Below are 24,606 nucleotides of genomic sequence, written 5' to 3'. Positions count from 1 at the left end.
TCAGGGGGTCCTGGGGAGGGACACCAATGCTCAGCCCCTCACATCAGAGGGACCCCAGGGGCCCATCACAGCCCATCTCGTGGCGCCACCCCAGAGAGCAGGATGTAGCAGAGAGGAAATATTTACGGAGCACGCCCTGGTGCCGGACCCTGTGCTCACATCATCTTGTTCTGACTCTTAACCATCTTGGTTTTCAGATGAGCAAACAGAGGTTCAGGGAAAAGAAGGGTGCTCCCTGAGGCCACACAGCAATCAGTTGAAGCCAGACTGAACCAGGCCAGCCTTAAAAATCGGAATCGGCATGAATATCTTTTTTATGTAATTAAAACAACAGTGAATCTCTCTTATTAACATGTTAAATCTAGGAATAACTGTTAGATCCAGTCCTTCCTGACGCCACTATCTGTAGCTCACACACAGGGGATACTGAGGAACAGAGAGTGGGTGGGCATTGCCCAAAGCCACACAGGGTAACGGGGCAAAAAGCCAGAATTTAAACTCGGGCTTTTTCCTTTACCTCAAGACTCTGGCATAAATTGCAATTTTAGAAGTTTTTGCTATGTTTTTAATAGAACAGTAAATGGGGCGCCTGGGTGGCTCAGTCGTTAAGCGGTTGCCTTCGGCTCAGGGCGTGATGCTGGCATTATGGGATCGAGCCTCACATCGGGCTCCTCCACTGGGAGCCTGCTTCTTCCTCTCCCACTCCCCCTGCTTGTGTTCCCTCTCTCTCTGGCTGTCTCTCTCTCTCTGTCAAATAAATAATAAATAAAATCTTAAAAAAAAAAAAAAAAGAACAGTAATAATCCCTGCCCGTTCTTGAGCACGCGCCACCCAGCCCAGGTCTCCATTATAGAGTTTTACATGGATCACCCGATCTAGTTGTCACGTGGTACCACAGGGTGCTATTTCCATCCCCATTTTACAGCTGAGGACACTGAGGCACGGAGGGGTGAGGGGAGACGCCTGCAGTCACCCGCTGGGAAGTGACTGAGCCAGGCTTTGGACCCACGTACTCCTGACTTCAGAGCACTGCAGGCTTGGTTCTCAATCAGGGCAATGGTGCCCCCCAGGGGACAACCTGGAGACTTTCGGGGTTGTCACAGTGGCAGGGAGTGCCATTGGTATCTGGTGATTCGAGGTCAGGAATGCAACTGAACACCCTACATTGCCCCGGACAGACCGCCCCCAGAACCAGCTAGCCCCCAACTTCGCTAGTGCCCAGGCTGGGAAATCCCCCCAAGCCCTGTGCAGTGAGGCCAGACACGGAAAGAACCTGCACAGGGCTGCTCGGCAGGTTAGGGGGCTCAGCTAGGACCCGGATCGTGGATTATAGGGGACTGTACAGGGGTGGAGCCCTGGGACTCAGATTTCTATCCGCGGCTTGTCCTGGCTGGCGGGGGCGGGGCCCGATCAACCGGAGGCATGGGATGAGGACAGAGGCTCTGGGGCGAAGGTGAGTGGCTTGGCTGGATAATAGGGAGCCACAGCAGGTTCTTGGGTCAGGACAATAGGGTTGCCATGATAGGAGGTGGGTGTGCATATTAATAATAATGAATGCCAGCAGTCGCCCCTCCAGTGTGTGTGTGTGTGTGTGTGTGCGTGTGCACGCAGAGGGGCAACAGTGGGGGGGCTGGCTGGCCGTGCCCCCCTCGACTGCACTCACCCCAATCTTGCCCGTCTTGGCTGCCATCATGAGGGGCGAGAGCCCGTCGTTGTTGAGCACGGCCTCCAGGTTGCTGTCGGGGAAGAGGCGGGCGCACTTGAGCAGCAGCAGGTCGTACATCTTGGTGACGAACTTGGTGTTCTCCCGAGTGTTGTCGGCGATGGCCACGAGCGCGTGCAGCACCGTGTTGCCGCGGGAGTCCTGCCGCCGCATGTCGGCCTTCTTGTGCGGGTTCTCCGTCAGGTAGTTGACGATGTGGGGCTGGTTGGTGCAGGCCGCCAGCGACAGGGGCAGCTCGCCTGCAGGCCAGGGGGCAGGCAGGGGGAGGCGAGTGAAGGGGGCGCCCGGGGCGGATGCTCGGGGAAGAGACCCGGGGACGCTGGACACAGTCCCGACAGTCGGTGGCGACGCGTCAGGCAGACGCAGGTGCACGTTTCTGTGGGCGATGTGCCGGAGATGGGGTGTGGCCTGGTGATGTGGAGGCCAGGAGGGGTTCTTTGAGGGACGTTGTCCCTGAACTTCAGATAGCATGTGCCTTTAAGCAGGGGTGAAATTCAGCTGGGACGTGGTGGTGATGGGGGGTGTGGGCTCTGCAATCGGACCCCCGGTCCCAGACTCAGTGGGACGAAAGGACGAGCATGACAAGGTGCCAGGGGCAGGTGCAGAGGCTGACCACCCATCACAGCCCCGGGGGCTCACATGGTCCCGCGGTACAGATGGGGAAGCTGAGGCTCCAGGAGGCCAGGTGATGCTCTGCCCCTCCCAGGCAAGATCCCGGGGACTATGCGGCTGGTGCACAGGACACCGTCTGAGCCCTTGGCCAGTAGGGCTCTAGGTGTCTGGGGAGGGGCCGGGACACCGGACTCCACCACGTCCCCCCAGCCCCCACTGTCCCCTCCTCACCGAAGTAGAAGTAGCCTCCCTCGTCCTTGGGCTGGAAGAAGCGCCCCCGGGCCTGGGCATGGACGTCAGCTCCTTGGGCCACCAGGAGCTCCACATAGTGTTTGCAGCGCCGCTCGATGGCGATGTGCAGGGCGGTCTGACCTGGGGAGGGGGTGAGGGACTGTCACGGGGGACAGAGAGTGGACCAGGCTTGAGGGCGGGGTGGGGTGGGGGGGTGCAGAGGGTGGAAGTCGGGTGGGGGCTGCAGCCCCAGGCCTTAGCCGGCTCCTCCCTAGGGCAGCAACAGACCTCCAGACGCTGCCCGATGTGGGCTCTGCCGCATGAAGGCCTGGAGGGCTGCATGGTGTAGGCAGAACGCAGACTCAGAGGAGAGCCCACGTGTCAGATCCCAAGTGTGGGAACCTGTCAGACTCGGGGAGGCTTTAATCCAGGAGCAGACAAAGGCCCTGTGGTCCCACAGCATTTCGGACTAAAGTATAAAATTCACAGACTTTGAATCTTCCTATCCGGGAATCGGAAAGGTCAAGTCTGATTCACGGAATCTCAAGATTTAGACCCGGGGAGCGGGGACTGGTGATACCCTTGCCTCTTAGTGCTGCCAGCCCGTACGACTATTACAATAGAGCCTTAGAGTATCCGGAACCACGGCATCTCAGGTCCCAGATGCCAAGTTCATGGATCATTATCTGTGATGCTCACTACCTCTCAGAGTCTTAGATTCTGAAACTCAGAAGGTCAAGATTAGAAGGGGGAGTCATTCAACGATGGGCTCCTGGATGCCTGCTGGCACCTGGGGTGTAGACGGGAGCTCCTGGGGTGGCACGGGGGTCAGATGAGCGAGTGCCCCACCGCCACCCTGCGTCGCCCCTGCCCCAGCGCGGGGCCCCACCTCGGTAGTAGATGTCCCGGAAGGGTGAGTTGATGAACTCCCGCATGTTGCCCGTGCGCTCGGCGATGTCCAGGAGCACGGGGATGGTGTCGTTGCGGCCATTGCTCAGATTGAGCAGGGCCTTAGGCAGACAGGTCTTCCCCGTGGACGGCTCTGGGGGGACACACATGCAGGATGAGGGGCGGTCAGTCCGTGGTACGGAACTACGGGGCAGCCGGGGACAGGGCACTGGGGCCATGCTGCACCTCCCCCATGAGCTACTCCCTAGCCTGCCCCCATGGTGCTGAGCGGGTCCAATAAACTCAAAGGGGCAGTTCTTCAAAATGTGGGAAGCCACAGCCTACAGAGACTGGGATTTACCAAAGCATCATTTGGAGGGAATTTTGAAAATCAAAACATGGTGGGGAAGCCTGGATTAAACAAAGCCAACCTTATTTATTACAGGACTTGTCAGAGCCTTTAATATGCAACCGTGAAGCTCTAAAAGCCAGACGCGGCAGGCAGCGTTTGCCATCTATTTGAACAGAGGGTCTTCTTCCCATGAAGTGTGTACACCAGTGCCCCCAGAGGGGAGCAGACGGGGTGCAGTGGTCCCCGAAGTGCAGACTGCCCACCATAGGGGGTGTGAAATTACCTTAGGAGGGGCAGGAGAGGGCTTTGGGGGTCCCACAGGTGCGGCAATAATGGCACTGAAGGCCCACCATGAGCATTTGCATCTCCTCGTCAAATCTCTCTCATGCAGCCAGTCTCCGTGTGGTACAAACGGATCCTTAACGCTGCCCACTGACACTCGCTAACGTCCCTGTGCAATTTTCTTTCCTTTGCGTTAATTTTAATGTTTACACGAGTGGATTTATACTTAAAAGAACAAGTCAATGAGGGGCGCTTGGGTGGCTCAGTTGGTTGAGCGTCCGACTCTTGGTTTGGGCTCAGGTCGTGATCTCAGGGTCATGAGGTCGAGCCCCCCCCCACTCTCAGCAGGGAGTCTGCTTGAGATTCTCCCTCTCCCTCTGCCCCTACCCCCTCACCCTCTCTCTCTCTCTCAAATAAATAAATCCATCTTTAAAAAAAAAAAAAAGAATGAATCAATGGAAAGAGAACTCCCCTGTGAATCAGGCACAGGGCAAAGTCCCGCCGGGGGCTCAGGCACGGCAGAGGCAGGAATGGGATTCAGAACGGGAGACGCAGGTGTGAGCTGAGACAGCTGCTCTGGAGTCAGGCACCTTGGGGTTCGAATCCTGGCTTCACTCCCGATTCCTGCGTGACCCTTCCTCTGCCTCAGTTTCCTTTCTAGCTAAATTGAGGCCACAGAGGAAATGGAAGAGCTAACAGATGTTTGTGGATGAGCCCAGCACCAGGCAGGGAAAGTCCTCAGTAAATACTCTGTTGCAGTTAATCATCCCATGGGAGGTGCTTTAGGAATTTCCCCCTAGATGCCAGGAGTCAGTGGGGAGAACAAGAAAGACTGACAGAGACCTGAATTCCAGTTCCGGTGCCCCCAGGACTGAGGTCTCCCTGAAAAGCCTCGCCCCCGACAAGCTGCTTCCTGCCGTACCCCAGGCGCCCCGCCCAGAGTCACCCAGGAGCTGTGTCTTGAATTAAAGGAAAAGCGGACTCCAGTTCCTCATCTGCAGAAGTGCGGGGAGGTGTCAGTCCATGTCCTGATTCAGGCAGCTTGTGACTCTCCATGCTCCCTCCCAAAGCCAACTCCCAGCCCGCATATGTCCCCTCCCCAGAGGATGGGGTCCCCCTTCAGCCAAAAAAAAACCCTTGTGTCACCCTTGTCCTCTCTTCTCCCCCACATCCACCCCAGCGTGTCCTATTCAATCCCTCCACCACTCCCCATCTCCACTGCCACCAACCTGGCCCAAGACACCTGCCTGGTTTCCACCAACCTCTCTGGCTTTCCTTCAACCCACATAGCAGCTGGAGTGGTCACTGCAGAGCATGCTATCACAGGGAGTCGCAGGGCCTTTGCACATGCTGTCCCTTTACCCCCTCCCTGGTCCTTCCTCCTTTTGTTAACCGGTTAACTGCAACTCATTCCGAGTCAGCTGAAGTGTCACCTCTTCCAGGAAGCCCTCCCAGATTTTCCTGACTAGCTCAAATCCTCCAACACAGCCTCTTGCTGGCACACGTTACAGTTTTTATTTCTGTGATTGCTTGATGAAGTTGATCTCACCCAGGAAACTGCGAGTAACTTGAGGACAGGGTTGTATCTGCTTCATTCACCATTGTTGCCCCATGCCCAGCACAGCACCTGATGAGCTGGTCACCACAGGTAATTCCAAACCACAGGGGTGGGGCGCGGAACCAGACCTTGAATTTGGGCTTCCACACCCCCAGGCCCAGGCTATAGCAGGGGATGGGGGAAAGGGGGGAGTGCGGGCTGCCAGCCTGGTTCTTGGGATGAAATGCCAAGAGTAGCATCTTCCCAGAAACGGGGAGGGACATGCAGTTCCAGAACTCGGCCACCAGGTGGCGAAGTGGCTCTGCCCACGGGAGCTGCTAGGGGGTGAGGGGCCCTAAATGAATGCCAAATTGGAGGGTGTCAAACTTTGAGGGGTGGTGGTCACAGACTCCCCTGAGGATCAGATGAGCTCATGAGCCTCTGGCTAGAACAACACGCAGAGGTGGATCCAGGTTTTTCGGGGGCCTCAGACTTACACGATTTCGGCATACTGCTATGAAATCAAACATGCAATTACGAATTCAAAATCAGTTGCAGGGCCTTCGAAGGGGCCAGAGCAAGAGAGCAGCCCTACAGCTTCTTTAGCCTTACGGGCCTCATGGTTAACCCCCCAATAACATGCAATATATTCTCTGCAGTTTTGGGGACCACCCCCCGGCCTGCTGCCTCTGCTCGCCTGGGGGCTCCTGGCCTAGGTGAAAAGCCCCCTGACTCAGTCGCAAACCCGGGAGAAGCTGGAGGCTTGGAAGCCCAGCCCAGAGCTGTACTGTCTCGCTGAAGACGCCGGGGAGGGGATCGCTCTACCCCACGCTTGTCTCCCTGTGCCGACTCCACTTGGGGGTCAGGAGGGGCGTCTGGCCAGGGCTTGAATGTGGGTCATCTGCGAATGAGATGATTCCCGTAGTCACTGAGACCCTCCGAGGGCAGGGAGGGGCCCCGAGGTGCCAGAGCTCTAAGCTCATGCCACCAACAAGCCACACTGTCTGGCCAGCCGCGCACCATGAAGGAATATTTTTGATAAATCCAGGAGTTCTCTTCTGACAGATACTGCACTGTATCGTGTGGGTGTTCAAAGGATCTGGTTGGTAAAGGCACACGTGAAAAATATACCGCTGGCTAGGTCCGCCTGCTTTGGCACTAAATTTAGCTGAAATACTTGAAGTCTCAAAAAGATCTGCCCCCACCCCACCCCAACCTCCCAGAAGCTTCGGCAGCCCTGAGCGTTCAACTGCCACCGGCCTTCTCGAGACAGGCTCTCCTCTGTAACAGGTGCCACTGTTCTTAACATTTTACGCTACTTTGTGGGGTCGTTTGGCCAGTTCATTATGGCTCCTAAACCCGGTACCTGGCACATAGCAGGTGATGGACTCGGGTCAAGGGGCTCACAGGCCAACTTTGCCAATTTGCAGGGAAGGCTTGGGGCAGTGGAGGGAGCTGATGCCTTGAGGTGCAGGTTGGAGCCCAGACAAGGCTGCGGGGTGAGCTCTCTGGGCTGGGCTGGGAGAAGTCTGGGGTGGTGGTGACTTGGGCTTCAGCCTAGGGAGGGGAGCCTGAGAGCTGGGTGGGGGTGGGGCAGAGCCCGGGAGCAGAAGCAGCAATGCTCTACCAGGACGATTCTATTATTATGCCTTAGTTGACAGATGGGGAAATTGGGGCTCAGGGAGGCCATACGTCCCTTAAGTGGTGGAGGCGGGATTTGAACCCAGGTGACTGGAGTCACCTACAATACTGACCTTTCCAAAAATAAAGGCTAAAAGAATGAATGAATGAATGAATGAATGATGGTAGCAAAAGCCCAGAGGGGCTAAGTAATATGGCAAAGGACACACAGAACCAGACTCCCTATCCAGTGCTCTTCACGGCCAATGCAGCCCACCGACCCAGGAGAAGCTGCTGAGAGGAGAGGGGCCCACAATGCCAGGCCTCCCTCCCCCGCCCACTAGCCCCAGCTAGGTGGCTCACCCCGGAACTCCTCGTCCGTCAGGCGCTTCTTGTGGGTCAGCAAGAAGGGAAGCAGCCCATCCAGGTCGGTAGTAGAGCCCCGGGACACGATGTCAAAGAGGATAGGCCGGTTGAAGACTTTAAGGATGGGGGGTGGCTGGGGCGCAGGAGCTTTGGGACTCTGCGGCTGCTTCCTGGAGGGGGGGAAGGCAGGGTGATGGGAGGGCTCTTCCCCCTCCCACCCCACCAATCTCTGGCCTGAGGGGCCCAGGGTTTGGGGCAGGGAGGTGGAGGGAGCTGAAGCCCTAAGGTGGGACCAGACTGAGAGGGGAGGGATAGCTGGAGAAACAAAGGAATGTTTTATCCCAACAAACTCTACCTAGTATTTACTGTATGTTCAGTAGAAACAGACAGACAGAAAGAAACATATAAGCCTGCCTATCCATCCACACACCCACCCACCCATCTCCCACCATCCATCCACCCACCCATCCATCCACCCACCCACTCACACGTCCATCTGTCCATCCATCCACCCATCCATCCATCCATCTGTCCATCCATCCACCCACCCATCCATCCATCTACCCACTCACGTCCATCTGTCCATCCATCCATCCATCCGTCCATCCATCCATCCATCCATCCTTCCACCCACTTACCCAGCCACACACCCACCACCCACCCACCCACCCATCCACCCATCCACCCATCCACTCTTCCATTTGTCAGTTACTGAGTACTTACTAAGCCAGAGACCGAAAGAGACAATGACAGTGAAAAAAGAAAGGAGGAACACTGGACTAAAGGATAAAGCAACTCATTCATTTACTCGGCCATTCACTCATTGATTTATTCACTCAACAAACATTTAACACCATGCACACAGGTGCTGGGTTCAAGGCCCGCACACAGTGGACAGAGCACACGTTAGCTGACATGGCGGCTGTTATTTAGTGACCACTGTGTGTCCCAGAGCCTGCCAGGGAGGCGGGGGGAGGGGGAGAAACGCTGAGCTACAGAGGCAGGTGGAGAAAGAACATGACCCACAGGGGCTGGGACCGGGGAAGCGGAGAGACTCAGTAAGAAAGAAAACGGATATTCCCTTGGTCATTGCACAAACACTACTTGGGCACCTACTGTGTGCTAGGTTTTAAGAGACAAACAGCCAGAAGCAGCGCTAGCCCGGGGGCCCCAGGAAGGGCAAGAATCCTCTCTGTTACCTCCCCACCCACCCAGCGCTGGTGCATGTGGAGCTCAGGAAGAACCCGGTAAAACGAACAATCGGAGGGTAGACCAGGGAAAGGCAGACACAGAGACAGGGAGGGAGGAGAGGAGAGAAGAGGGGAGCTGAGGGGGAACAGGACAGAGGCTGGTGGGAGGGAGGAGACACTGAGGTCAGGAGGGACTGCAGGGGCAGAGAGAGCTGCTAGCGGGCCAGGGGATGTGGACAGCTGCTCTCCTTCCTTCCTCGGCCCGGGCCCCACACTCCCCGCTTGGGGCAGGGCCTCCAGCAGTGGGGTGCCAGGGCAGGGGAAGAGGCGCCCTCCTGAGGATGGGGTGCAGACTGCAACCCCCCGGTGAGAGCACCTGGGCAGCCCCCATTTTATCTGCTCCTGAATCGTGAACTTGGGGCCAAAAAATGAAATGAAAAGAACACCCTCATGCCCACATCTCATTAGGTGGTGTTGAGGGTCTCTGAAGACCTCAGCCACTCAGTGGCCACACCCCCAGTGCCTGCACAGCCCCTCCTGTGGGCTATTAGCCCTGACTGTCTGGGGTAGGGGTGTGGTGAGGGCTTGAAGGAGGGGTTCCGAGGGAGGGGAAAGAGAGACACAGAACCCACCAGCTTCCAGCAGGACCTGGAAGGGATGGGGACGCAGGACGCTTTGCTGTCCTCTGAGCAGACTGACCAGCGGCGGGCAGATGACCACAAGGCCTCGTTCCTTGGGCATGCCCAGCCCCTCCAGCCTCGGGCCCCGGTATGTGCACACCCCTCCCCTGGAACACCTTCCTCACCCCTTGTGGCCACTCCTTCTCATCCCTTAGCGTCGGGCTGAAATGCTGGCTCCTCCAAGAAGCCCTCCTGGACTACCTTTCCTGTATCAGCTCCTCTCTCCCCCTCAGCACCTCCCCCAACTCAAACTGTATGTTCCCAGGACTATTTACTTGCTTGTTACCTGGCTCACCCTCCAAAATGAAGGTGCCAGTGAAGGCTACTCAGGGTCTAAACTCGGTTGGAGCGGGATCTGGTGTGGCTCACCCCTAGAGCCACAGGGCCAACCGGACCGCCTGGCACGCGGGGGGTGCTCGAGCAACACGCACTACATGAATCTGGGACTCAGCGAATGAAGAAAGGAGGCAGCTCCCGACCAAGCAAGCGCTTCATCCAAGGGCGTGAACGAGTCTGGGATTGGCGAGGGGGACGGGCAAGGATGAGGCAACCGGCCATCTCCCGACTTCAGGACGGCCCTCCAGATACACACAGCGGCCGAGACGGGTTCCTAGGGGTTTCCGTGGGCGGATGGCCGGAGCCAGTGAAGACAGAGGGGTAGAGAGATGTGTGAACGCGTGGATGATGGACGGATGGACTGGACAAGTGGATGAGCAGGTGGAAAAACGGGGAGCTGGATGAATGAATGGGTGGACGGTGGATGGATGGACAGATGGGTGAACAGACAAGTATACAGACAAGTGCACAGGTGGGTGAACAGGTAGGCGGACGGACGGACAGAGGGGTGGATGGATTCGACCCAGAAGAAACCACTGGCCGGGCGGCCAGCAATACTCACTCGATGACCTTCTTCCTCCACCGCTTATTGTCACTGGGGTGGTGACGATAGGTGCCATAGTCAAAGAGCGAGTCCATGGGCGCCTTCTTGGGTCCGGGCACCACCGAGGACTCATACAGGGTGGACTCCAGGAGGTCGATGGGGTTGGGCACCCCCTTGCGGAAGGCGCCCTGGAACTTCATGCGCAGGTTTGGTCGCCCGTCACCCGGGCCGGCGGGGCGGCCGGGGTCAGCTGGGGAGGGGGAGGGGGAGCCATCCTCCCCCTCAAACAGGTTGGCCAGTGAAGAGAGGGGGAAGGCCTCGCCGCCGGGGGTGCCGCTCTCATCCCCGGGGCTCTCGGCCACCTCCCCAGGCCCTGCGTGGGGGCCTTCGCTGGGATCCGCCATGCCGACCCGGGACCCGTCTGCACTGCTCGGCCTGCAAGGGAACGGGAGGGGAGTCAGGCGGAGCCCGGCCAGCGGTGGGGGCTCCAGGAAGCCCCCTCCCACGTGGGCAAACAGCACGGCTGCCCGCTGCTTCAAAGCCACCGTTGTAATGACAGGGGTGCGGGGTGACCACTCCCAGATATGGTTGGCCGCCGGCCCCGGGGCGAGAGCTACAACAGGAGCCTCTTTTAGGGACCTGGAAACGCAAACGTGCCTCAGGTCCAACCACCCTGGGCATTAGCTGGAGGAGGAAGGGCCTCAGAGTCACCCCTGGGACCCCAAACCCGGAGCCTGGGGTTTACTCCTGCCCAACCCGGCCAGCTTCAGGGCCCCACAGAGCAGGGTCCAAATCCAGGCTCCACACTCAGCAACCGTGTGGCATCGGGCAAGATGATTTCACAGCCTCGGTTTTCTCACCTGCAAAATGGGGGCGTCCAAGCAGAGAGCATGCATTCCCATGGTGAGCGCAGTGCAGCTCAGTGACTGCAATATAACCATTAAACGCATGCTCCGGGCCCAGCAGGTGCTCAGAACACACTGGGGCGAACCCACTGCGTGAGCCGGCGTTCCTCCAACCCCCCTAGCGCCATCCTTATGACTCTCTTTTTGCAGAACAGGAAACTGAGCTCCCAAAACTACAGCTGACTTGCCACAGTGCAAAACCTCAGCTCCCCAGGGCCAAGTGCTGGTCCCTTCCCTCCCCTGTTGGGCTGGCTAACTCCACCTGTGTTCCCAGCTCAATTGTCCTTTCTGGGAAGCCCTCCCTGACCATCTGTCCATGGGACTAGTTCATCCCCAGACCTTGAGCACCAGGAGGCAGGGAATGCCTCTGTCTCATTTACTCCCACATCCCCAACACCTAAAAGGGTGCCACATGGACAGAACGATGATTTATTCCCATTTCTTAGATGGAGAGACTGGAGCTTTAAGAGGGCCAGTCACACAGCTTCTAAGGAGAAGAGCTGGACTTGCACCCAGGTCTCTGTAGCTCTGGGCCCAACGGTTAACCAGGAGCAAGGATGGGGAGGAGCAAGTCTCCGCTGGCGGGCTTGCAGGCCGCTGCCCTCTGCGGCACGCTGCTGGGCGGGCGGGGCTGGGCACCCAGGGCGAGTTTCCTGGAACTTTCGCCATCCCACCCGGACTGCAGGGAGATGTCTGAAACGCTCTCTTTTCTATGTCTTCCTCTCCCTGCCCAACACACGAGCAGAGGAGCAAATAAACACTGGTCCCCGCCTTGTTTGTTTTGCAACTGCCAGGAGGGAAGGCTGAGGCCGGGGAGGTGGGGGCACTGCCAGAGGCCTCTCCTGGCAGGTACAGGGGGGTGTACAGAGGGTCAGGGCTCCTGCCAGGGACTGGCCCTTCTCTGGGCACCAGTGGGGAGGGATAGCCTGGACTCTGGAGTTATTCAGCTCGGGTTCTAGGCTCAGCTGCTACTGACGTGCAGCCTGACCTTGGGAAAGTCACTTTAGCTCCTGAGCCTCAGTTTCCTCCCCTTTAAAATGGGTGCAGGGGAGCCTGGGTGGCTGTCGGTGAAGCTTCCGACTCTTGGTTTTGGCTCAGGATATGATCTCAGGGTCATGAGATCAAGCCCTGTGTTGGGCTCTGTGCTCAGAGGGCAGTCTGCTTATCCCTCTCCTTTCCCCCTCTGCCTCCCCCCTTGCTCTCTGTCTCTTTCTAAAAATGAATAAATAAAATCTTCAAATAAAATAAAATGGATGCAAAGGCAGCAGCTTTTCATAGCTTTGCAGGAAGAATTCAATGAGGTCAGGCATTTCCAGTGCCAACCCTGAGAATAAATTGGGGGCTGTCAATGATTCCAATCAAAGGAGGAAGGGCTAGGAGCACAGGTTCTGAAATCAGACATACATATTTGGTTCCTGTCTTGGCCCTGGACACCAGCAGCTGTGTGATCTTGGACAAATCACTTCCTGTCTCTGGGCCTCAGTTTCCCCCCTTGTAAAACCAGGGTGACCACACCTCCTCCTAGAGATCTTGGGAGACGTCAGATGGCTTTGTTCTGCAAGAATGGGGAGCACGTTGAGGCAGGGACCAGTATCCACTGGGGTGCAGGCATCGAGGGGGAAGATGACACTTCCCGGGGCCCGGCCCTGGCTACCTCACTGGGGACCTAGGGGGGAGGGGAGGGGAGGCATTGGGGCACGTGCCTCTGCTGTCAACACCCTCCCAATTACCACACACCTTTCCCCACTGGGGCAGAGCCAGCGGGGAAAACTCCCGCTTCAGGGAGCTCCCAACCCCCCAGCATGCCTGCACCCCCTCTCCTAAGGAACCCCAACCCAGACAGCAGCCACGGTTTCTGAGGGCTCCATGATAACGGGTCTAAAGTCAGCCAAACCCAGGTTCAAATCTCCTCTCAGCCACTCACTCCTTGCTTGTAGCCTTAGGCAAGGCACAAGTGATCATTATTAGCGTTTAATTATGATGAAATAATAATTAGGACAATGCACAGGAGAGTCCCCACCACCAGCCCAAAACGTCAACAGTGCTGAGGTCAAGAAACCCTGGGAGGTACGGCTCTCATTCCCATTTTACAGACGAGGATCCCGAGGGTCAGAGAGGCTAAGTGACTGGCCCAAGGCCACACAGCAGGCTAGCGACAGAGCCAGGATCCAAATCCCAGCAGTTGGTGGCCAAGCCTGGGCCTCCCTAACCCCTTGGTGGACTAGGCCCGGCCTGGCTGCCAGGTACCACGTCGACTGTTTACGGTGTCTCGTTCAAGCTGCACAAACACTGGGAGCGAAGGATTATCACCACCAGCCCATGCTAATCTCTCTGAGCCTCCGTTTCCCTACCTGTCAAACGAGGGTCGTGGTGACAGCGTCCGTCCCGTAGGGCTGCCAGGACATAAGGCAGATCACGGGTCTCTTGGGCACCTAATTAAGCGCTGACGAATGCTTCCATCGTCATCATCACCGTTGTGCTACAGGAGGTTCACCCGCCCTCCTCACCCCCCACCCCACGCACCGGCGCAGTGCAGAACCGCAGCCTGGCCCCCCCAGCCCCCGAGAGCCTGGCCCACCAAGCTGGGCCCCCGCTCCCATTTTACAGCCAAGGGAACTGAGGCTCCCAGAGGCCACCCAGGGAGCGAATGGCCCTGAAGAAGGGCTCTGGATCTTAAGCCTGCGCTCCTTCCACCCCGCCCAAGCAGGCGTACACGGTAGAGAGCACACACACGCACACGTGTGCGCGCACACACGCACACACGGGAGGCCTGCTCTGCCGCTCTGTGGCAATTCTAACCCCCAAACGCTACCCTGTTCTCTGTGGTCGGGGAAAGAGTTCCCTCCCTGTTCTAATTTGCCCTGTAGGCTGCTATTACACGTTCCAAACCCATGCCAGGCTTGGGGCCGAAGGGGGGTGCGGGCAGGGAGAGAAGCTGAGAGTCCTCGTGGGCGTCCTCTGCACGGGAACGTCGTGCCTGCTTATCCGTGTCTCTCCCCGTGCAGTGTGCACACGCGTGTGCCCGCGGTGAGCCCCCAGGGGCTCGCCCCTCCCCGGAAGGCCTTAGCAGCGGGCAGCACCCGCTGGCACTGGGGGCCCAACCAAGGACGCGTATGCCCGAGTGGGAACGTCCCCACGCGCCGGGTGTCACTGAAAGCAGCAGATTTCACATGTTGTTTTAAGCATCGAGCACAGCTTGTGAGTATAAAAACCAGACTGCAGTCCACGCTGGACAGGACGAACGGGGGGCGGGCTGAATCTCAGGGCCCAAGGAGCAGGATTTGAAACCACTCATCAATGCATTTACTCCCCAAATGTCTACTGAGCACCTACAGTGTGCCAGGTACAGGGGACACAGAGAGAAATCCCTGCCCGCCTGGGGCGGATCTTCCAGCGGGGAACAGAGTACACGGCTGGACAAACCAAGAAGCAGTCATGTCCAGTGGTGTTGAGAGCGGTATAGACATGAGGGGCGCAGGAGTGACTGAGTTACGGGGTGCGGAGGTCCTGAGCGGGGTGAGGAGACACAGCACTGAGCCAGGGCCCCCAGGCCTCCCCCTCTGCCCAGACAGAGGCTCCGGGCTTTCCAGGAATACAGCCGAAGCCACGCATTCTGCTCTTGTGCACCCGGGGACTCAGTCGGACAGCCGAACCCACTCTCTCCCCTGGAGGGAGCGAGTGGGGCACGGAAAGAGCGTGCACTTTGATCAGGCAGACCGGGGGTCTGCTCCCGGACCCATCGCTCTCGAGCGTGTAGCTCGGGCAAGTGACTTAGCCTCTCGGCGCCTTGCTTTCCTCCCCTGTCCATGGGGATCTTAACTGGGTCGTTGTGCGCATTATACAAGTTGAGTCAAGCCCCTGGCACAGAGTAAGCCCTCAATAAACAGTGAACTCCAAGCCTAAGTAAACGGCAGGTCCCTTCTCTCAGAGAGTCTCAGGTCCAGCGGGGGTGCAGGCCTCCTGCGCCGTCCGCCTGCCCCTCCTCGTGCGGAGGGTGGAGGAAGGGGCCCATCCTCACCATCGCCCGTGGCTTTGCCTGATCTCATGGAAACCCTGGCACGTATTTGTCAAATCCCATCCTCCTGATTCCATGACCCAGGAAAGCTGCTTAAACCCGGTGGCAAGTTTGGGCGTGCAGAACTGCTCCACCCCGGGGGGAGGAATTCCAGGAGCTAGTTCCTCCCTGTTGCCTCCCTCCTGGGATCGATTCACTCCAACGGACACGTGTTGAGTGCCACCTGTTTGCAGGGCACCCAGGGAAGCATAAAAGAGTGGAACCTCACAAAAGAGTCTGGGGTCAGGGTGGGGGGAGGAACATGGATTTTCTCCCTCCAGACCTTTGCCAGGGCTGTCCCCACTTCCTCCCCCTGGCTGGGTCCCCTTGTTCCGGTCCCCTCTTCACAGGCACCTCCCGTGAAAAGCCTCCCTGAGCTCCAGTCTAAACCAGCTCCCTTGTTCATTCTTAGAGCAACACGTGCCTCCCTTCATAGCCCTTGCCGTGAGTAAACTTGAACACTGACTTGTGTTACTCCTTTAGACACCTTCTTTCTTCTCTGCAGTTTTAGTTCCATGAGGGAGGGACTACTTTGTGTCTGTTGTCTCCCCTGCTCCCAGCACCATGCTGGGGCAGAATGGGGCATCCGTAAATACTTGTTTTCTTGAACTGTAAGGCAGGGGCCCTCTGAAGTCCCTGGAGGGTGCAGGCATGGGGAAGCATTATTCCCCCAACGGGGACAGGGATGGGCTGCAAGGAGGAGGGGGCCTGGACTGGGGCCTGACAGCTGGACTGGGGGCAGCAAGGTCCAAGGAGAAAGTGCAGGGGGCGCTGGGGAAGAGCGTGGGCTGAGGCACTGTGACAAAGAAGGTGGAGGAAGAAAAGAAGGGCGAGTAAGGGGAGGAGGGATGCGTAGGTGGGTGGGAAGCATGCAGACCTGGAGGGAGGTGTGGGGCTCCCAGACGGACCCAGGGCACTTCCTCCTCCCACCATCCTGGGGCTCCGTGCCCAATCTGTGGGGCTCTGGCTTCCTGTGGTCTCCTGGAATAAACAAGACTTTGAGCACCTGTCATTCCAGGTCAGTCTTGGAAGGGCGGTGTGGGCGGGGAAGGGGTTAGGAAAACAGGGATGCCGCAGAGACAACACCAGCTCTGTCCAACCCCCCCCCACCTTCCCAGTAAGGAAACTGAGGCTCAGAGAGGCAGAGTCACTCTGACAGTGTTGCCCAGCTCCGGAGAGGGGGAAGCAGGACTCACACCCACGTGGTCCCCAGAACCTGTGCCTTCAATGGACACTTCACAAGGACTGGGGACTCCAGAAGGGAGGGGTGGAAGCAGGGGGCTGAGGAAGGGATGCCGGGTGGCTGGCGAGGACCACAGGCCCCCGAGGCAGATGGCCGGTTCACCAGTTGTGTAGGCCTGGGCAAGTCACCTGGCCTTCCTGGGCCTCGGTTTCCTCATCTGTATGTGGTGATGGTCAGAACACCTACCCCGGGGGACTGTTGTGGGCTTAAATGAGATAAATGTCTCAAATACTGAGCCCAGGACCTCGGGCAGAATGCATGCTCCGTAAAGATTGGCTGTTGTTAGCATCGTCAGTATCGCTGTATTATTATTATTATTATTATCATTAATTATTAGCAGAGGGTAGATGAACAGACAGAGGACCAAGGAAGGTATGCCTGCCCGGGAGGGTGGAGTGGCCGGGCCCAGAGCCTGGGATTCACAGGCACCTCGGAGCGGCCGCTGCTGGGAGCCACGGGCTGGGAGCTCAGTCCCTTGGCCAGGCGAAGCCTGCTGCCTGCCAGGCTGCTCGAGGCTCCCTGGGCCCCGGCGGGCGGTGGCAGCGGGGGGCATCACGCCATGCCAGGCACCTTCCCAGCCAGCCTGTGTTTACCCAGCAGGTCTCGGCCCAGCCCGCTTCCTGTTTGCTGCACAGGGGCCGCCTGTCCGGGGCAGACAGAGCCCCAGTGTCCTGTCAGTCCCCCCTCCCCCCATCCAGGAGAGTGCCCCTCTCAAACTCACACCACCCAGGCGGGGCAAGGCCGGGTGACTCACCAGGCCCCACAGAGGGCAAGGCTGGTGTGGCCACTGCCATCACTCACTAGGTCATCCCGCAGGTCCTTGGCTGGAGGGGTTCTGCCCATGCGCACAAATACCCCTGTGAGCTTTCTTGGGCGGCCATTCACTTCCAAGGGTCCCGAGCCCCGGAAAGGGGCCACCAGGACGTAGTGCGGCTCAGTGCTTTTACGAGCATGTGCCGTGTGACACAGAAGGCCACGCACTGCAGGATTCCATTCACAAGAAATGTCCAGAATAGGCAAACACGCAGAGACAGAGAGCTGATTAGTGGTCACCAGGAGCTGGAAGGGAGCACGGGCATGGTGACTGCTAATGGTCCGGGGTTCCTTTTTGGGGTGATGAAAAGGCACTGGGACCAGAGAGCGGGAATGTCTGTCCAACTCTGAATACACTAAAAAACAACCCACTGAACCGCACGCTTTGAAAGGGTGAGTTGTGTGGTACGTCAACTACCTCTCAATACCCCTTCCTGGCGTGGTGACCTTGGGCAAGTGGCTTCCCCGCCCTGAGCCTCAGTTTCCTTGGCACAACATGGGAACGTTCTGAGGATTAAACAGGTATAAAGGGTCCGGCACAGGGTCTGACCCAGAGCAGAGGCCCTCCCTGTCCCAGAAGGCTCAGGCTCCTTCCATGTCCTCACCCCCTCCCATCAGAGCACAGCCACAGGATTCCACCCAACGCGCCAGCCCAGGAGATGGGAGCCCTCGAAACCTCAGGACCCCCTTCTCCCTGGCCCAGCCCCTCTCCTGGAGGACAGTCAAGCCACAGAGACTCACAGAGAGGATTTTGTAGCCTCAGGAACGGCTTGACCAATGTTCTGTTCCCCACCTGCTACTCTCAGGCTGAGTGGCCTTGAGCAAGTCACTTCTCTCTAGGGCTCAGTTTCCTCATCTATAAAATGGGGGGACTATTCATCTCCACCCACATTTGCTTTAGAATTATTTGTTGTACCATATATTCAAGCTTTAAATTAAAAAATAAAATGATAGCTCCTGCCCCAAAGGGCTGGTACGAGGATTAAATGAGATTATTCAAGAGTTCAGGACCGTTCCTGGCACCTAGTAAATGCTCAGCAAGTGGTAGCTGCTTTTTGGGGGGATTATTAACATGCCCTCTGTTTACAGCTGGAGAGATGAGGCCCCGAGAGGGCACAGCAGACTGGACACTGGGACCCAGACTTCCTGGCTTCAAGGCCAGGGCCAGTGACCATGCTCAGAGACCTTACCTCCCAAAAGAGTTTTCTCACCCTGCCATGTCCCTCTCTCACCATCTCCAGGAGGCTGTCAGGATGGGCATGGCCCCATTTCCCAGCTGGGAGGCTGAGGCCCAGAGGGGACAGGACCCCCACCCACCCCTACGGGCATCCCTCCGCTTCCTTCCCACGCGCAAGAGGCCTGAGGTTAACCAAGTCAGAGGAACGAGCAGATACCCAGGGAGTGAATGGGTCCATCAGGCACCCAGGAAGGAAGCCTGAAGCAGCAGAAAAAGCAGTATGAGATCCTCATTCCGCCCCACCCCAGCTCTACCCCAGCCTATGCCAACAGCAGGCTGTGTCTCGGTTAACCGCTTAAAATTGTGGCTGAGGATAGTGCCTGAAGTCCCCCCATTAGCAGGGCCTGCCCTCATTGGAACATTCCACACCTTCTCCCTGCCCTAACCTAAGTAATGACTCCAGAAGTCAGGTATTATTGTCTCCATTCTCAGATGGGTAGACTAAGTCCCGGGAGAAGGGAGGCAAGCAGCTATCCACCCAACAGTTGCCCCACACTGAGTACCTTTGCACTCGCCCCTCATCTGAGATAGGCCTTATCCTCATCCTCACGTCACGCAGGTGCCAACTGAGGCTCAGAGAGACGAGAGACACAGCCGAGGTCACAATGCATCGAGAAGGGAATGTGGCTAGGGTTCCAACCATCGGCTTTGAAACCCATGTCAGTTCATCCCTTCGGGGTCTCCGAAGCCTCTCTCCGGGGCCCCCCCTTCTAAACGCCGCACCCCTTGGAGCTCAGCAGGTGGGTGGTGCAGTGGGAGGAGCCGGGACGCTGCAGACAGACAGACTTGGAGTTTGAATCTTGGCTCTGCTGCCTAGCAGCTGTGGGATCCCGGACAGGTGGCTCCACCTCTCCGAGCCTCCGTTTCCTCATTTCTAAAGGGGAGCCAAGCACAGCACCCCTCGCTGGGTGGCTTGGTCACTGTGGGTGTCAGAGCCTCATAAAGTGCGGCCCCAAGGACTGCGTAGGGCATGATGGGAACTCTTGTACTCCAGTCACCACTGAGCACCCAGGGCCTAGAACACGGCCTGGCACTTGGGAGCTGCTCAAGATACACTTGCTGAATGAATGAATGAATGAATGAATGAACTCACAGACACAGAGGAACCTCCGCCCCACTAACCAGCTCGCTAGCTAACTTCCTTCCTCTCTCCCAACCTTTAACAGGTCATTTATTGTGCGACTGCCGTGTGCTAGGCTCTCAGACCTGTGAGACCCACACCCCCTAGGAGGGCGACAGTGGTCATGAACCCATTTTGCAGAAGAGAAAGTTGAGGCCCAAGGAGACCAGGACACTTGCCCAAGCCCACTCGGTCTCCGAGCCGGAGCCTGAATTTGAGTAGGTGCTTCCTCTGATGTCCCCGCCTCGTTGATCTGTCTGTTCAATCATTCCTCCCTTCCTTCACTCTACCAGTATCCCCGAGCCCCTCTGCAAGGGGGGACAGAAGGGTCCGATGGGTCCCCAGCTGGAGGTCAACTGGCCCCTTGCCCACTGGGGTCTCCCCTGAGCCTGTGGGGTCCACTCGGGGCATGTGGTGGCAGTCCGCCCCTCCATACACACACACATGGGGAGTCATCCCAGAAGGTGGTCAGCCCTCCCGGTCAGCTGGGTGGAACCCAGGCCACTCCACCCACAGGGGAAAACAGGCGCCTGGGAGACTGAGGAGCCCTTTGTGCAGGGGGGAAGCAGGGCGGGCGGCAGGCAGGGCGGGAGGCCATTACTCAACACCCAAAGAAAAATAAGAGTATTCCCATTTGGTCAATGGCTTGCCTGTCTACCCCCCGTGCGCCCTCCTCCTCCTGCGGCCTTTCCCATCCTCTGACCTCATCTGGAGCAGACCCAAGAGCATTTATGGAGGGCTTCCTATGGCCCTGGTGTGGCGTCTGGCCCTCCCTCGCCAATGAAGAAACTTGCTCAGAGAGGTGGGGTGACCTACTTGGGGTCACACAGCCAGCTGTGGCCAGGGCTTGGGACAGAAAGGGGAAGCCAATGATGAGCAAGGGGCTCAGCGGCAGAAAGGAAGTGGGAGTCATAGTGAAAGCAGGGGGCTGGCCTCTCTTCCTCATTCCTGTTCAGCCAGGGTGCCAGTTCCCGGGACCCAAGGGAAACCCAGGCAGGGGGAGTCCAGGCGAGGGAATAGTGGCCAGAATTACCCCAATCCTCCTCCAGCAGACAGAGCTCTGACCTCCAGCGAATCCCGGGCTGCAGCCCCAGGAAGAGAGAGGTTAAGCTACCTCCTGAGGTCACACAGCAAGCAGCAGGTGACGGAGCTGCACTGTGGACCAAGGCGGTCAGACTCCCGGAGGGGCAAGTCCAAGGAGGAAGCTCTTCAGGGACCCAAGGGGATCAGGGTCACTCAGATCCAGCTTCCAGATCCAGCTCTGCCAGGAGCCCTGGGTAAATTATTTCTCCCTCGGAGACTCAGTTTCCCCAGCCGTAACATGAGATCCAGCTTTCCCGCCTCTGCCCACCTCCAGTAGAGGCAAGGCTGTGACATCATCAAGGGGAGCATCAGGGGACAGACCTTGGCTATTCACTAACCCATCAGCAAAGTATGAAATGTCGACTGTTCCTGGCACTCAGTCAATGCCCGTAAATATCTCACGGCTGAAAAGGCATCGTCCTTTGTCCAAATGCAAGTCTAGCTTTGCCCCGGCTACCTTCCGCCTGCCTGCCTGGCACAGAGGGGCTCTCAGAGGCAGCCATGGGGATGAGCTGGAGGAAAGCATGTTCAGGAAGAGGCCGGGGGAACAGGATGAGGAAGAACACAGTGCTTCAGAGCCCCATCCACGTGCCTCGGACTGTCTTGACAAAGCGGGAACTGAGAGCGCCATTTGACAGACAAGGAAACTGAGGCTCAGAGACGCCCCGTGACTTGCCTGAGCTTCCCTGGGGAGGAAGCAGCAGACCCAGGATTTAAGGTGGGGCCTGCCTGAGCAATCCGGATTCTTCTCTCTCTCTACACTGCAGTCTCTTCCCCATGACTCTGGGTCAAGACAAATGGGGACAGGCCACCTTGGAAGTTAAATGCATCCACGATGGATTTTGGAATCAAGCAAACGGAGTTCAGATCCCAGCTCCACCCCTCCCCCACTAAAAGGCCCTGGGCAAGCAACTTCACTACCCAGACCCCCATTCCTCCCTCTCAAAAATGCATACGATAGTAGTTTTGTATCCAAATGTACTGAGAGTGCTTGGCTCAGGGCCTATGCATAGGAAGTGCTCAGTAAACGCTCAGTAAACGCTCACTACCATCATGAGGACTACGAATGCAGCCCAAGCTTGATTAAAGCCAGGCAGAACCTTGCACCGTGTTCAGAGTGGCAGCTGCGGGGCCTGGGGTCGTAAGTATCTCAAGAGATCTGAATTAGGGACACCTGGGTGGCTCAGTCGTTAAGCGTCTGCCTTCAGCTCAGGTCATGATCCCAGCGTTCTGGGATCAAGCCCCGCATCGGGCTCCCTGCTAGGTGGGAAGTCTGCTTCTCCCTCTCCCATTCCCCCTGCTTGTGTTCCCTCTCTCGCTGCCTCTTTGTTAAATAAATAAATAAAATCTTAAAAAAAAAAAAAGAGAGAGAGAGAGAGAGAGATCTGAATTAATCTTTAACAGGTGAATTCCACTCCAAATGGGTGATGTGGAGCATTCCAGGGGGCCCGCTGGCATGCAATGTTCCCTTGGCTCCCCAGATCGGGTGTGTGACAAGAAATGGAGCCAGTGATTTGGGGAGGGGCCTGGAGTGTCTTTCCCAGAGTCAAATGGAGGAAACTGAGGCAGACAGCAGGTCAGGGGCCTGTGATGGGTCGAGATGCCCACTCCCCCTTCCACCAAGGGACAGATGAAGGGGCTCAAAGGACTCAGGCCCTCTCAAAAGGATGTGTTCAGACCCTCCACTGTGCAGCAGAGATCTACGGAGCACCTGCCCCGTGCCAGGCACAGTGAGGCCAATTCTTGCACGATTCTCTCCCTCCTACGTCTCCTGCCAGCTGTCCCTCTCCAGTCCCCAACCTGGGCCTCACATCTCCTGCATGGATGACTTCCATAGCCTGGGGACAAGCCTCCCTGCCTGGCCCCCACTCTGCAGCCAGAGGGACTCTTCCAGACCACACATCCGGCATGTCCCTCCCAGCCTGGACTTCAGGGCTTCTGGGTCTGACCTAGCCCCAGCCTGCCTGATCCCTTGCCCTTCCTGTCCACGTCACACATTCCAGACCAACAGAACCATGTCTTGGCTCTACAAAGTCTAGTTTTACCTACCTGGCAACAGTGCCCTTCCCTTTACCTGAATGCCCTTTCCCCTACGTCTGCCTTTACTCTTCAAGGTGTGGCTCAACCCCCACCTTGATCAAGCCCTCCCTGATCCCTTCCCGACTGCTGTCCCAGCCCACAGCATTCTCTGGGGGCTCCCATCCATTCAACACCATACATTTGCCAAGCATCTACCATACCTGCTCACCTTGCCGGGTGCCCACAGGTCAGGCGTGGGTGCCGCCTGCCTGGAGGCCACAGCCAGCATGGGGGGCAATCCCAGTGTTGGGGAAGGCGGCTGTTGGGGGCAGAGCCGTCGGGCTAGAGTCTGGCTGGGGTCCGAGGCTGTCACAGGGGACTTTCCGGGAAGGTCTGCTGGACACAGGAGGAAGTGGCTGAGGCCCCGCTCCCACCTGGTGAGGCGGCAGGGGCCCCCCATTACCCCTTCCCAGCAGTAAAGCTCTGGATTTCTCCCAGGGAGCCTCAGGCACTTTCTCAGAAGCTCTCACCCTCACCCCCTTGCCCTCAGGCACCCTTCCCTACACCTGGGAAGGCTCCCTGCCAAAGAACCCCACCTCCTTCTTACAAACCAGACCCTGACTGGCCCACCCCTCCGATTCACCAACAAAAGTGGGAAAGAGGGGTCTCCGCTGTTATTCAAACAGAATGAACTAGAGAAATGAGGGAATGACCAATTACCTTTTTTCCGCCTCTTCCATTAAGAAGGTCCTCGGGCCACGACCACCAGCACAGGCACGATGGTGCTGATCGAGCTGGGCCATCTGGCCTCGCCACAGCCCTGGGGTGGCCCTCAGTCCACCCTCATTTCAGGGACTAACCCAAAGTCATTCAGCAGTGGGGACAGGAGGAACAGGGGCCCACAGAGGCCCCGCGGCTAACCCCACAGATGACCCGGGCCTGACCCTCTTCTTTGACCTTTCCAAAGAGGCCACCTCTTTACCTTCCTCACTGGTGGTCATGGAGTCACCCCCCATCCTTCCCCCCCAGATAAAGTGGCAAAGCTTAAATTCTCCAGTGGTTCTTAGCACCCCCAGAACAAAGGTCACACATGACTTCGCACATCCCCAGCCCCAGCAGAGGCCCAATTCAGAGGCTGAGCCAGAGCACCCCCTCCCCTGTAACTTCCAGGGCACCCCCCTCAGCACCAGGCAGGGAGGATTCTGGAGCCTGATAGCCCCGGGTTTAAATTCCACTTGGTTAAATCCCCGACCTGAGCCTCAGCTTTCTCATCTGCAAAATGGGAAAGTCAGAGGGAGGGCTGGGCTGGGGCTGGGCCAGGCAGGGGTGGTAGGGAGCTCCATGGGCATGTCTGTGGTTGGCATCTCCAGGCAAGTGGGGAGTGTGGGAGGTCTCTCTCTGTCCTCCCGGACCTCCCCGGAGTCTAGAGGCAGAGCTGAAGTTCAAGATTGTCCTGCCTCTTGGAGGAAGAGCCAGCTCTGGGCCTAACTAAGGCTAACTAAGAAGTGGCCTTCGGAAGTTGAAGACTTCCAATTCCCTCCTCCTTGCTTCTTGGTAGAGGACAAACCTCAGGGCCCCCTGTTCCCCCATCCCTGCCCCCCCAAAATGGGGCTACTCCCAAGGTGGACTGCAGGGTCTCCTAGCTTTTGGTTCCCGCGCTTGGATCTCGGGGACCCCGGGACCTCCCTCCCGCAAACTTGAGACCCCAAGGCCCACGACGGCGCCCATTTCACAGGTGATAAAATTGAAGCCCGGGGGGGGGGGGGGGGCC

At 57.7% G+C, this 24,606-nt stretch overlaps 1 protein-coding gene across 1 annotated transcript in view; it reads right to left on the bottom strand.

The window, feature by feature from the left end:
• Positions 1–23,763, bottom strand: part of TRPV4 (transient receptor potential cation channel subfamily V member 4) — a 33,946-nt gene extending 10,183 nt beyond the window's left edge. Inside the window, exons 1-7 of the mRNA XM_040619799.1 lie at positions 23,556–23,763; positions 23,065–23,228; positions 10,380–10,796; positions 7,609–7,781; positions 3,456–3,608; positions 2,567–2,707; positions 1,664–1,962 (exon numbers count right to left, since the gene is read on the bottom strand). Coding sequence (XP_040475733.1) covers positions 1,664–1,962; positions 2,567–2,707; positions 3,456–3,608; positions 7,609–7,781; positions 10,380–10,765 — 1,152 coding nt within the window. The 5' untranslated portion in view covers positions 10,766–10,796; positions 23,065–23,228; positions 23,556–23,763. The remainder of the gene's footprint in view (positions 1–1,663; positions 1,963–2,566; positions 2,708–3,455; positions 3,609–7,608; positions 7,782–10,379; positions 10,797–23,064; positions 23,229–23,555) is intronic.
• Between the last annotated feature and the right edge of the window lie 843 nt (positions 23,764–24,606).

Source organism: Ursus maritimus, unplaced genomic scaffold (genome assembly GCF_017311325.1).
Source record: "Ursus maritimus isolate PB19 unplaced genomic scaffold, ASM1731132v1 scaffold_33, whole genome shotgun sequence".
NCBI lineage: Eukaryota > Metazoa > Chordata > Mammalia > Carnivora > Ursidae > Ursus > Ursus maritimus.
The sequence above is the reverse complement of the archived record's forward strand: the minus strand, read 5'-3'. Positions and strand labels throughout refer to the sequence as shown.